Source organism: Myotis brandtii, unplaced genomic scaffold, assembly GCF_000412655.1.
Source record: "Myotis brandtii unplaced genomic scaffold, ASM41265v1 scaffold274, whole genome shotgun sequence".
Classification (NCBI taxonomy): domain Eukaryota; kingdom Metazoa; phylum Chordata; class Mammalia; order Chiroptera; family Vespertilionidae; genus Myotis; species Myotis brandtii.
In genome coordinates, this window is record NW_005360425.1 from 1,587,042 (window position 1) to 1,599,317 (window position 12,276).

The window sequence follows — 12,276 nt, forward strand, 5'->3', positions numbered from 1 at the left end:
CAGCTGATTGATGTTTCTCTCTCATCGATGTTTCTAACTCTCTATCCCTCTCCCTTCCTCTCTGTAAAAAATCAATAAAAGTTTATTAAAAAATATTATATAAAAAAAATCTTGCCCTTGGGTAGCTTTCTTAAAAAAAAACAAAAAAAACAAGAGCTATGCATTTCAAATGAGGCGGAGATTGAAGGATGCCAGCAAGGGCTATTTACATTTCACATTCTGGAGAGACTTTGTTCAAGCTTGCAGAATGTAATACTAATGGTCTGTACATCTTCTCTTTCTCAGATGAGAAAGCACAGATGGAGTGACAGAAGCTCACTTTATTTTTAAACAAATTTAAGCAGTGCCCAGCACCTTCCCACCCACAAAAACATAAAACTACCAACCCATCTGCATCCAACAGTTGGCTCTGCGTGTCATCTTCTAAAGAGAACTGGAAATCTCCTGCTCCTAGGAAAAGTGTCTTAGGCTCTGGGGAGGCGTTATATAGATCCTGGGAATCCTCTATGGGAAGTGAAGGCTCAGACAGCTTTTCTGAACTCTGGCACCAAAATAAAACCAAACAAAAACATAACATTTTACAAATATCATTCACTGTCATGACAACAACAGAAGTTGCTATTTGCAATATTTAATTCACTCTCAGGCAACTGCAATTGAGGAGGACAATGAATAGCCAAGAGAAGCATAAAGAAAAATATCTCCAAGAAAGTAAGAACACTGGATGAAGCTTGTTTTTAATACACAGGGTGGATTTTTAAACTGAACATACATAATGGGGTAGGAGTTGGTTGGCTGGGACACATTTTACTTAGCATCCCGGGAAGCAAAAGGGGGAGGAGATCGGAAAACCATTACCATCTTACCTTAGAAGCTGAGCTGACCAAACTGGCTCGAAACAGCCCCGGGGAAGGCGACCTAAATCCTGCTGCTAAAGGGGTAAAACTAGTCCCAAGGCCTGTTTGTCTGTTGCAAGGCTGATAGGATGGAATTGTGGAGCCAATCAACTCAAAGCTGCTATTGTGGCTGCTCTCTTTTGTTAGCAATGAGCATGAATCCTCTTCATCTAAAGAAAGAGAAGTCACTTTTAGGTGTGTGATTCCAGAAATAAAGTGGGTTTGTTTAGGAAAAAGAATTGAGGATGAAACTGTCAAGTAACATTCACAGGCAAGTTTCTCAAATAATATGTTCCAAATCATTAAGTTAATCAAGGCTTATCACTCTGAGCTAAGTAACACCTGAAAGATCCATCTGTCACCCGACCTAATGCCTATGATCACTCTCTCCATTATCCAATCACTTACACATCTCCCTCTGATCTACATGGAAATGTTTCATGGTTCACACAATCCATACACTTACTACAGACCTATTAGATGCCCATGGTCAACTATAAAGAAACTGCATATAAGTTTTAAAAAACCAGACCAAAAAAAAAAAAAATCTAATTCATAAACTGCTTTCATTGCCACATGTAAGAAGGGGAAAATGCCACTAGGGCTCAAAAAATGGAACCTTATGGAATCATAGTCCTTAAGTATCAAAACTGAACGATCAAACAGAAGTCAAATTCTGTGAAAGAGTCACTACTTACCCAGTTTGTTAGGCCTTTTGCTTGAGTTTTCATCTGTTTCTGATTTTTCTTCACTAGGAAAGTAACTACAAAACAAGAAAGTAAACTGTTTGAGTATGTGTTTCTGCTTCTCACTAGAGGGGCAAATCCAAGGGAATCTTATCTTTCCTTAGAGAGAATTACTTACTCCATCTTGGAAGAGTTGTCTTTAAATAGGAGAACGGTAGAATCTGATGAGAGAGGCTTAAGAACAGACGGAAGGCCAACTGACTTGCCAATTTCACTACTGTCATCATTGTTTTCTTTGTCCATTTCTTTCTCATCTTTGGTTTCTACTTCTTCATTACCGAGAAGGAATTCTGCCGTCTTTATCAATCACACCACCCCAAAACAAAATAATACATGTCAAAAAAATGTTTAAAGCAAACACACTGTTGGCCTGAAATATGACTGCTTGGTCACATCTTACATCTGAAAAGGTAAACCTGAAAGAAATCTGGTCCCACCAGTATCAAGAATATAATTCTCCCTTACACTTTTAGAGTTCTTTCATACTTATTTTACCTTTTACCCTCCCAAAATTACTTTAAAATTATGAAAGAAAACTGGAATTAATATTTGAGGCAATGAGAGGTTAAATGATTAGCCTGAGATTGTAGGACGACTACTGACCTCAAACCAGTCACAGACTGTGACATGCTACCCAGTTCAGCCATTGCTTTCTTCTTTCTCTCCCCAGGCTAACTGTTAACCAACTCTTTCAAGTGACTCCAGTGTTCAAACAAGGAAGCCTTTCATATTTCTAATACAAAAAAATCGTGTCATCACCTATGTTCCCTCAGCAGAAAACCATGGAACAAGGGTAAGAGACCTTTCTACAAATACCCTCCTCAACCAAGAATGCAATTATTACAGGAAGGTCTCGGCCTGCCTGAGAATTGATTCCAGGCTTCAACTTGGCCAAGGTTAAAACTGCTTTTTATTCTGAACAAAGAAATCTAAATAAACAACAAAGACAAAAGTCCTTATTCACTCAAAGTCATTTCATACTAGCATTGTGTTACATAATATAAACTAACACAAACCATGGCTCTGTGAACTATAGGTATTCAATGGTGCTAACTAAACTGAATGCACTAAGAATGAGGTACACATGAGCTAGCTGCATTCATGTCTGCCCCTAAAATCTCTTATACAATTGAACATGCTTATTATACTCATTCAAATCGGACTCTTATCTTTTCCTTATTCATCATGACCAAGTAACAAAATTATATAATTGCCAGAAACCTCGTGACTGCCTTCTTCCTCCTCTTCCTCTAACTTTTCCTCTTCCTCCCCTTCTCCATCTTCCTCAGACTCATCCGTCATTTCTTCCTCCTCTTCCTCCTCCTCCTCTTCTTCAAATCCATCTTCATTATCTAATTTAAACAATGCCTGGCGCTTTTGGCGCTCCTCTAACCTTCGGAGTTTCATTGCTTCTTGCAGTTTAGCTTTCAGCACCTGAAGCTTTTCACCTGAACAGAAATATGAAGGCATGCGTTAGACATAATGACTGACTCCACACTACAATAATGGAAGTGTGCGTTTTAGGCAACTCCCCAAGTGTTCTCGTCACATCCCAAAAGGGCAGAGATCTTAGTACGGTAGGCTTTTGTTACTTTAACAAATGGGGATTATTATGAAGTCAAGTGTAAAAGAGAACTTCCAGAATTATGTTCTACACCCTGGGATAATATACTATGCAAAGATTATAAACTTATTATTAAAAAGGCAAAAAAAGGGAGGAGGAGTGGGATTTCAATAGTCTCTGGCTCAGAAGCCATGAAAGAAAACATTGATAAATTGATCTATTTTGAAGAAAAAGAGAACAATTCAAGAGTAAAATGGGCATAGGATATGGACTGGGAGTTCACAGAAAATGAATATATTGTTAATAAAAAAGTTAAAAATAATGTTTAACCTCACTTCTAATTGAAGAGCTACAAATCAAAATAAAGAGGTACCATTTTTTATATATTTAGCAAAACTTAGGTTTGATAATATGAATTAACAGGAGGAAACAGAAACTTTTATATTATTCAGAGTATAAATTGGGACAACTATTTTGAAAAACAATGAAATGATATACATTAAAATTTGTTTTCACTGTAAGAAATTTTGCATCCAAATATACCAACATATATCTCATACTAGGAAGTACATTATATGAAATACCAAAAACTGGAACAAACAATATGTCCATTAATAAGAGTATGGTTAAACAAATCATCTTATACTCATACAATGAAATTTTATGCAGCTGTTAAAAAAAAACCTCAAAAGCAACAAAATATGTATCTGAACTCTGGGGTTAGGGGGTCTGGATTAGGCTGCTGGTTCTAGCACTTGAGGAGGTTGTGTAAATGCTTTGTATACCATTTCCTCATATATAAAATAAGGATACTAATGCTATTTTCTGTAAAGCACCTAGAGCAATGCCTGGCACAGAATATTCAGTTTCTGTCAATCTCTGTCTCTCTGTCTCTCTCTCTCTCACACACACACACACAATGGTATATACATATGAATTTTCCTAGAACAAACAAAAAATTGTTAACAGTTGCCTTTGGGAAGACTAATTTTTCATTTATACCTTTTCCTCAGTGTTTTAAATTTTTTTTTCTTTTTTTTTTCTTGATGTTTTACAGAGAGGAAGGGAGAGGGATAGAGAGTTAGAAACATCGATGAGAGAGAAACATCAATCAGCTGCCTCCTGCACACCTCCTACTGGGGATGTCCCCACAGCCAAGGTACATGCCCTTGACCGGAATCGAACCGGGGACCTTTCAGTCCGCAGGCCGACGCACTATCCACTGAGCCAAACCAGTTAGGGCTAAATTTTTTCTATTACTCATATTTTCAAAGTGGGAGTGGGAACAACAGACCTGTTCCTAACACACTGAAAACAAAAAAGCGGACTACAAAGCAGAATGAATGGTGTTATCACATTGTTTTTTTAAAACAAACATGTAAAGAGAGTTTAAAAGGATAGATACACAGAGGACTGTAGAAGTTTTGTTTATTATTTTCATGCATTTTCTACAATAGATAATTTAGTTTTTTAAAATAAGACATCTTACCCACCCCACACCTCTAGGCAATGCTACACATGAATCATGCTAGAGGTACTGCTGTCCACTCTCCAAAGTCTCCAAGAAAAAAGATTCTATAACTTTTTTTAATTTATTGATTTTCAACAGACACAGAGACAGAGAGAGATAATAAGAAATATCGATTTGTTGTTTGACTGATTCTTGTATGTGCCCTAACCGGGGATCGGACCCACAACCTTGGAGTATGGGAATGAACCAACAGAGCTACTCGGCCAGGGCCTGTAACTTTTCACTATCGTTTCTTCAGTGGCATAAAGACTGGTCAGAGTACAAAGCACAAAGAAAAAAAAAGTAGTAAACGCAAATACCTGGTTTTGTGTGGCTTACTCCATCCAGCTTCTCAGCTGCCAACGTCACAGGTACCACATCGGCCTTTAGCTCTTCCTTACCGTCGGTGCCCACCTCTTTCACGACGATGTTCACATTTACCTTCTGAGCAGCCCTGGGTGTGGCTGCTGGATTAGCATGCTTCCAGAAACGCTGCTTCAAGGCCTCCAGTTCTAAACCCAAGTGTCAACCAGTATGTCAGTTTGCCATGCTCAAACTCTTTCCTTTATGATTCCAGTTAGGAATTATAAGCTAAGTTTTTAAAGAAACTTAACGTTGTAAGAAAAAACACACACGCAGAAACACCAAACACTCCTTTGCTACTAACACCTCTGTGAATTCATATAACTTAACCCAAACTAATGAACTGCTGCAATTCTTCAACATACTTAAAAATCATTTAGGTAGAAATTTGCAAATGAAGTTTCTAAATATGTGCAATTCTTTTTTTTAAAGTACAAACTGATCGGAAAAATGCCATCATTCTTGATTATTCAAGGGCTCCTTTTAAAAAATTCCCTATTTGGAACATTTCACTATTTATTGGAAATCTTACTAAATATGGGCAAGGTCAATTAAAAAACAGAAAAAAGAAAATGACAATCCAGTCAGTGATGTAACTCAGCAGCAGGACTGAAAAAGTTTTTTGGTGAAACTGTTATGCTAGCTTAGTCAGTACAATCAGAAAGGAAATTCTCCTTAAGGCTGCCCCTGAACCACACCCAACTTGTATATAAGACAATTAATAAAGAATCTACACAGTAGGTACTCAAAATTAAGTTTCTTCCCTTTCCTGTCTCTCAGTCCAAGACTGCTTAGGTAACTTCTGGTTCCATGCAACAAAATGTAGCAGTGTCTAGTATACTAAGTACTCAAAAAATGTTTGTTTTCGCCCTGGCCAGTTTTCTCATTGGTTAGAGCGTCAGCATGAGAACTGAAGGGTCTCAGGTTCGATTCCCAGTCAAGGGCAAGTACCTCTATTGCTGGTTCCATAGCTCCAGTAGGGGCCCGTGCAGGAGGCAACCAATCAATGTATCTCTCACATAGATGTTTCTCTCTCCCTCTCCACTCTCCCTCCCTTCCACTCTCTCTAGAAATCAATGGAAAAAATAACTTCCTGTGAAGATTAAAAAATACCAAAAATGTTTGTTCTCTATCTCTTAGTCTGGAACTGTTTAGATAATTTCTTGTCCAACAGAACAAAACTTTCACCGTGACATCCTGGTTCATAGGTTGACCCTCAACCACTGAACCACACCGGCTAGGCTGTTATACAACTCTTCCCCCTCCACCTTCTGTTCTGGTCAAACTGACTTACACGAACCTCCCAATATGTACCATTCTTTCTGTTTCTTCCAAAAATGTCCTCTCCACTTCCACAAAGCCCATCTATTCAATTAACAAAGACTCACTGAGCATATTTTACACACCAAATTCTGTGGATAACATAGTACCTGCCAACCATAAGCTGTTTAGTGAATCTTGATGTATTAATTTCACTAATAACACTAGTAAAAGTAGCAGCCACTATTTGAGTGCTTCTTTATGCTATCTAATTGTATTCATGATTTTAACAAATCCTCCCCGTAGACTTGTGAAACAGAGTGCTATTTTTTCAATTTTTGTTTTTAAAAGATGGCTTAGAGAGGCCAAAGAGCATACTCAAGGTTAAAGATGCAAACTCTGGTCTTGCTATAAAGCCTAAGCTCTTAATTGTCATGCTATACTGCTTTAATGCAGAGGCAACACCCAATTCTATCTGAGTCAGGAAGTTTACCTAAAGTGGGAATAATACTTGAGTTCTATTTGAAAGATCATTCATTCATTCAATAAATATGAATGCCTACTATGTGTCATCCACTGTGGAAGCACTGAGTATAGAGTAGGGAACAAGCCAGAAGACCCTACTCAAAGTAGGGGAAGGCAGTGAACAAGAAATTACATCCACCTATTCTTCAAGCCTTTCTTTAACCACCTATTAGAAAAAACTTATCCTCTTCTGAATTCCAAAAGCACTTTATTTTTAATTTATTGTTATTATTATATGTTTTTATTGATTTTTAGAGAGAGAAGAAAACACTATGTGAGAGAGAGCTGGCTTCCTGTATACACAACTGGGGATCAAACCTAGCTAGGTATGTGCCCTGAGAAATGAACTCGAAACCTTGGCTGGATGACACTCCAACCAACTGAGTTACCCAGCCAGGGCCCAAAGCACTTCGATCTAAAAGTTTCTTTCAGCAAAGAAAGAAATTTTAACCTTTTTTCCCTTTTCTCCACATTATTTAATTTTTTTCATAATCAGTTACACATGTTTTAAAAGATGTCACCACTTTCTCTTCTGCATACTTATCTTCCCTACTACAGTGTAAGTAGCTTAAGTGTAGAATAAATGTCAGATTTCCCTTGGTATGCCCTATAGCATCTTACATGTAGTGGATAGTTTAATATTTGCTGAATAGAGTAAAAAAAAAATAAGAAGAAAAGAAATTCAGTTTTGCAATTTCCTGAACCAAAATATTTTTCTTTGTGAAAAACTGAATAGTAATGCTTTTATGAATGTCATATCAGAACACAATAGCAATGTACCTCTTTTATATGTTAAGCTATGAATAGGCTTCAATTTTAAACAAGGTTTAGAATATTCTGATACACTGCCAAATTTATCTAAATGGGATTCTACCCTATCTGGTACAGGCATACCTCAGAGATATTGCGGGTTCAGTTCCAGACCACAATAAAGCAAGTATTACAATAAAGCAAGTCATAATCATTTTGCTGGTGGAGGGACCTGCCTTCAATTTGTAAAAAAAAATGCAACATCTGTGAAGTGCAATACTGCCTTCAATTTGTAAAAAAAATGCAACATCTGTGAAGTGCAATAGGTGAAGCACAATAAAACAGGATGCCTGTACATCTGTAGGATAAGATCATGTGTGGTTGTGGCTTCTCCTGGGTTCCCTGTCCTCCAAAGTGGCATGCAATTGAATGCTGCCCGAATAAATCACTCTGGGGAGACCCCCCACAATTCAAAGGATTACCTCTGTTGGGTTCAGGTTCTTCAAGTACCACAAAGGAATCTTCATCAGCACCCAGCCGAGGTTTAACGAAAACATCTACTCCCAGTTGCTTAAGTCTATCCAGTGTGAACCTCCTCACTTTCTCAGGCGGCACGACTGCCGCTGATTTGGTTTGCTGCCTGGGTTCTTCCACCTTCTCATCTGCTTCTTCTGTTTTTTGCAGGCCTTCTCCCTCCAGGGCATCAGGTTCAGGGGCCACATGCCCTGCAGTCTCAGACCCGTCATTGACCTTGCTCCCAAGGAAGCTGGATTCCTGCTGTGCCACTGAGCTGTCCCCAGGAGAAGGTCTAGCATCCCTCTGCTCCTGTTTCTCCGGAATTTCTGGCTCTTCACTTACCATCAGATCTTTACTGCAAGACTCATCTGGTCCAGTGGTCACCTGGAGTTCCTTGGAAACTGCAGGGAGTGCATTAGCTTCCATTTCATATCCTGCACCTGCTGTTGGCTCAGGATCTTTGCTATGATGGTCACTGCTCATCTCAGTTGTGTTGGCAGTGTCTGCGATTTCTTTGTGATGGCTTGGCTGATACTTAGACGACCTAGCGAAGGGGAAATAAGCTGGAGTTGAAAATTATCCTAAATGTGAAACATTCTCATCATTTAGCACAGAATGAACCAGTTAAATTGGTACGGAGGGTATAAGGAATCTGAACTATTTATGAAAAATTATAATCACAGGAAAGAGGGTTCTTACTTTAGTAGGGCCATGGCATTTCCCTGCCAAGTGGGCCGGGGTTTACGTTTGTAGAAATCATGAATGGTTTTATTCTCAGGCATATGATACGGAAGATTAAGTGCAGACTCTACAAAATGGAACAAAACAAGTAAATCTATATACTGTATATTCTGAAATGTCGCTTTATATTCAGTTAACTAAACAGTAAGCCAAAGCCATCACCAGAAATAGAAAACAATCCTGGCTTTAATAAAGACAGGATCTAAGTACAAAAGAAATCCCTGAAGACTAGTGGCTTTTTAAAAAATTCTTTATTTTTTTTATTGTTGACAGTATTACAGATGTCCTCCAACAACCCCTTCCTTAGCTTCCCTCTTCCTAACCCCTGCCCCACCCCAGGCCTTCACCACACTATTGTCTGTGTCCATTGGTTATGCATATATGCATATAAGTTCTTTGGTTAACCTCTTCCCATCTCCCCTCTACCACCCTCTCCCGCCCACCGAGATAGACCAGTGGCTTTTAACCTAGTTGTGAAATCAAACTGGTCCAGGAAGTTCTTAAAAAATACAGATTCTTGGACCCCATTTCAAGCCTATTGAGTCAGACTTTCTGTGGAGGCTAAGAATTTACATATTTGTAAAGTTCCCAAAGGGATCCTGATGCAGCTGGTCCATAGAAAACCATGAAAAACAAAAAACCTCCCGGGAGCATTTAAGATCTTCCTTTCCAGCATGTCATCAATTTGGCTCAAATGAACTGAAATAAACTCGTAAAACTTCTAAAAAAAAAGAACAAAAACAAAAAAGACTTTCCTCTTTACCGCGACTATAGTTCTGAAAATTTTCTGTTTGTAGTAATGTCCCAGGGGCTTCAGAACAATAGCCATCCACCAAGATCTATTCTAAACTTGATATTACAACCCAATTCATATTAGGAGGAGTGTTAAAACAAGCAAAAATCCCCATCTAAATTGAGCTTACAAAGAAATATTGTGATTTGCCTCAAAGTTGACTGTACTGATTTGGATTACCTCGAATAAGGCGCTGAGTCTCACTGTGTAGTTTTTTTAATGCTTCCTTACTTAACTTGGCTGCCTTCCTTTCCTTAAAGAAAACAAAAAGTGAGAGTACATTAATGCTACACATAGACATTCAGAAAGAGTTCGCTCTTTTCAAGAAAAGAGGACGGAGAGGTAATAGTAAGCACAAATAAGCTCAATACAATATTAACCAAGGAGTTCATTCATTTGCAAGTCACAAAGAATTCAATTCAATCCATATTTGTGTCCCTCCTATGTACAAAGCATTATCTTGGGTACCAGGAAAATATGATAAACATGATAAAATATTATCCCTGAGAAATTCACAATCTCCTGGGGAAAGAGACCACATGACAACTATATAGTACGGGGCTCCACCTCACCTTCCTCATGGTGCCTTTTGATAACTCACTTTCTTCTTCATATGAAGAAATGCCACTCTCCAAAGATAGTTGCTTTTTCTAAAAGAGATGACAAGTTAAATAATATGGACAAAAATGAAACTGAAATAAGCTTACTCAAAGATTGCTTTTGTGCTCCAACATTACATCATGCTACATTAGTAATATGTCAATAATTATCAAATAGAAAATTTTAAACATAGCACACTATAATGCCTAGAAAACAAATTAGATGTCTCAAATGGAGTTTGGGCTCTCATTTCTTATACCTCTGTGTTACATCTTTCCCTAAGGAGAGACAATGACTCCCAGGCACCTAGAGATAACCTTAGGAAAAACAATTATGCTCCCAATCACTCAGGATAACAATGCTTTTGACTGATACGTCTCTTTTATACCCTTCCTGAAACCCTATTAGTTCATTTCTTAGAGGCCACACAGTTATGAAATTTACATCTCTGCCCCCTCATTTCTCTGCCTCTTACACAACATAAAGTATCTTATTTGCCCTCCCCTCAACATTTCTATGAAGGCAATCAAAACTACTAGTTTCCCAACAAGTTAGCATGTCTATCACTTTAAAAAAATTAAGGTTCCAAAAGTAAGTCAGAAAATAACGCAAAACTTAGAAGCAATAGGGTAGCTCTTACTGCAATAATCTTTTACTTGCCTTGTGTTTTTTTACTTTATTTTTCACAGCTGCCCTTATGGATTCTAGCGATTCTTCGTCTTCCAATGAAGAGTTATTTTCCTCCTCCAACCCAGTTTCAAAAAGATCTTCATCCACAAGAAGACAGCCACTATCAGTAAATGGCTGTTTTACATCGTCTTCCTGGATAATGCATAAAGAAAAAGCAAAACCCAATCATTTCAAAATCCAATTTCACAACACAAGGCAATCTGGATCAAGCCAGAAAAAGCCCATGTTTCCCCAACAGACAAATACATGGCGTTCTAGAACACCCTCACTGGTTCCTAACACATAGTCATCCCGTGAAGTCCAGGCTGTGATTTTATGCAAACTGTCCAAAACTAACTTACAAAACAGTAAATATTTTTGAAAAGTCAATTAAAAACTTACTAAGCAACTAGTCTATAAAACTTGAGGATGGTGTTTTCTAGTTAGCAAGCAAGATTTCTGACTGATAAACACATGAAAAATACTTTTTTGAAATTAACTTTCAGAGATCAGAAATCCATATATTTGGAAGTGTCCTTCATGCATATGAAATGGAAAATGACACCAAGTTTTAAATCACATACCTCATTATTCACAATGCAAAAACAATCAACTCAAAGCTGTATTCTAAATGCAGAAAAACCTCAAGAACTAAAAACAACCCTTTCCAAAATGTTAATCTGCATTAGGAATAGCAAATTGTTCTTTAAAAGGTACCTAATGTGCCTGGCCGGTGTGGCTCAGTGGTTGAGCATCGACCCATGAACCAGGGGGTCACGGTTCGATTCCCAGTCAGGGTACATACTGGGGTTGCAGGCTAGATCCTCGGTGGGGGGTGTGCGGGAGGCAGGCAATCAATGATTCTCTCTCATCATTGATGTTTCTATCTCTCTCTTCCTCTCCCTTCCTCTCTCTGAAATCAATAAAAAATATCTTTATATATCTTTTAAATATATTTTTATCCCCAGTTGGAGGTGTGCCTCCTGCACACCCCCTACTGGGGATCAAGCCCACAACCCAGGCATGTGCCCTTGACTGGAATCGAACCCGGGACCCTTCAGTCCATAGGCCAACGCTCTATCCACTGAGCCAAACTAGCTAGGGCAGTGGTCAGCAAACTCATTAGTCAACAGAGCCAAATATCAACTGTACAACGACTGAAATTTCTTTTGATAGCCAAATTTTTTAAACTTAAACTATATAGGTAGGTACATTGTTATTAACTTAATTAGGGTACTCCTAAGCTGGCCTTTGCTAAAAACGTCCTCAATCTGATTGAGGTACGTTCGCTGAGGTCGACCCCTTCCAACTCTCCCATCCACACTCGTCTTGTATACTTGTTT

The 12,276-nt window shown here is 38.3% G+C and overlaps 1 protein-coding gene across 1 annotated transcript in view; it reads right to left on the reverse strand.

Moving 5' to 3' along the window:
* CLSPN (claspin) overlaps positions 1 to 12,276 on the reverse strand; it is a 27,916-nt gene that overhangs the window by 8,717 nt on the left and 6,923 nt on the right. The window contains exons 4-14 of the mRNA XM_005868676.2: positions 10,925 to 11,086; positions 10,237 to 10,314; positions 9,845 to 9,917; positions 8,830 to 8,938; positions 8,097 to 8,674; positions 5,037 to 5,228; positions 2,864 to 3,090; positions 1,761 to 1,939; positions 1,595 to 1,659; positions 867 to 1,066; positions 387 to 541 (exon numbers count right to left, since the gene is read on the reverse strand). Of these exons, the coding sequence (XP_005868738.1) occupies positions 387 to 541; positions 867 to 1,066; positions 1,595 to 1,659; positions 1,761 to 1,939; positions 2,864 to 3,090; positions 5,037 to 5,228; positions 8,097 to 8,674; positions 8,830 to 8,938; positions 9,845 to 9,917; positions 10,237 to 10,314; positions 10,925 to 11,086 (2,018 nt within the window). The remainder of the gene's footprint in view (positions 1 to 386; positions 542 to 866; positions 1,067 to 1,594; positions 1,660 to 1,760; positions 1,940 to 2,863; positions 3,091 to 5,036; positions 5,229 to 8,096; positions 8,675 to 8,829; positions 8,939 to 9,844; positions 9,918 to 10,236; positions 10,315 to 10,924; positions 11,087 to 12,276) is intronic.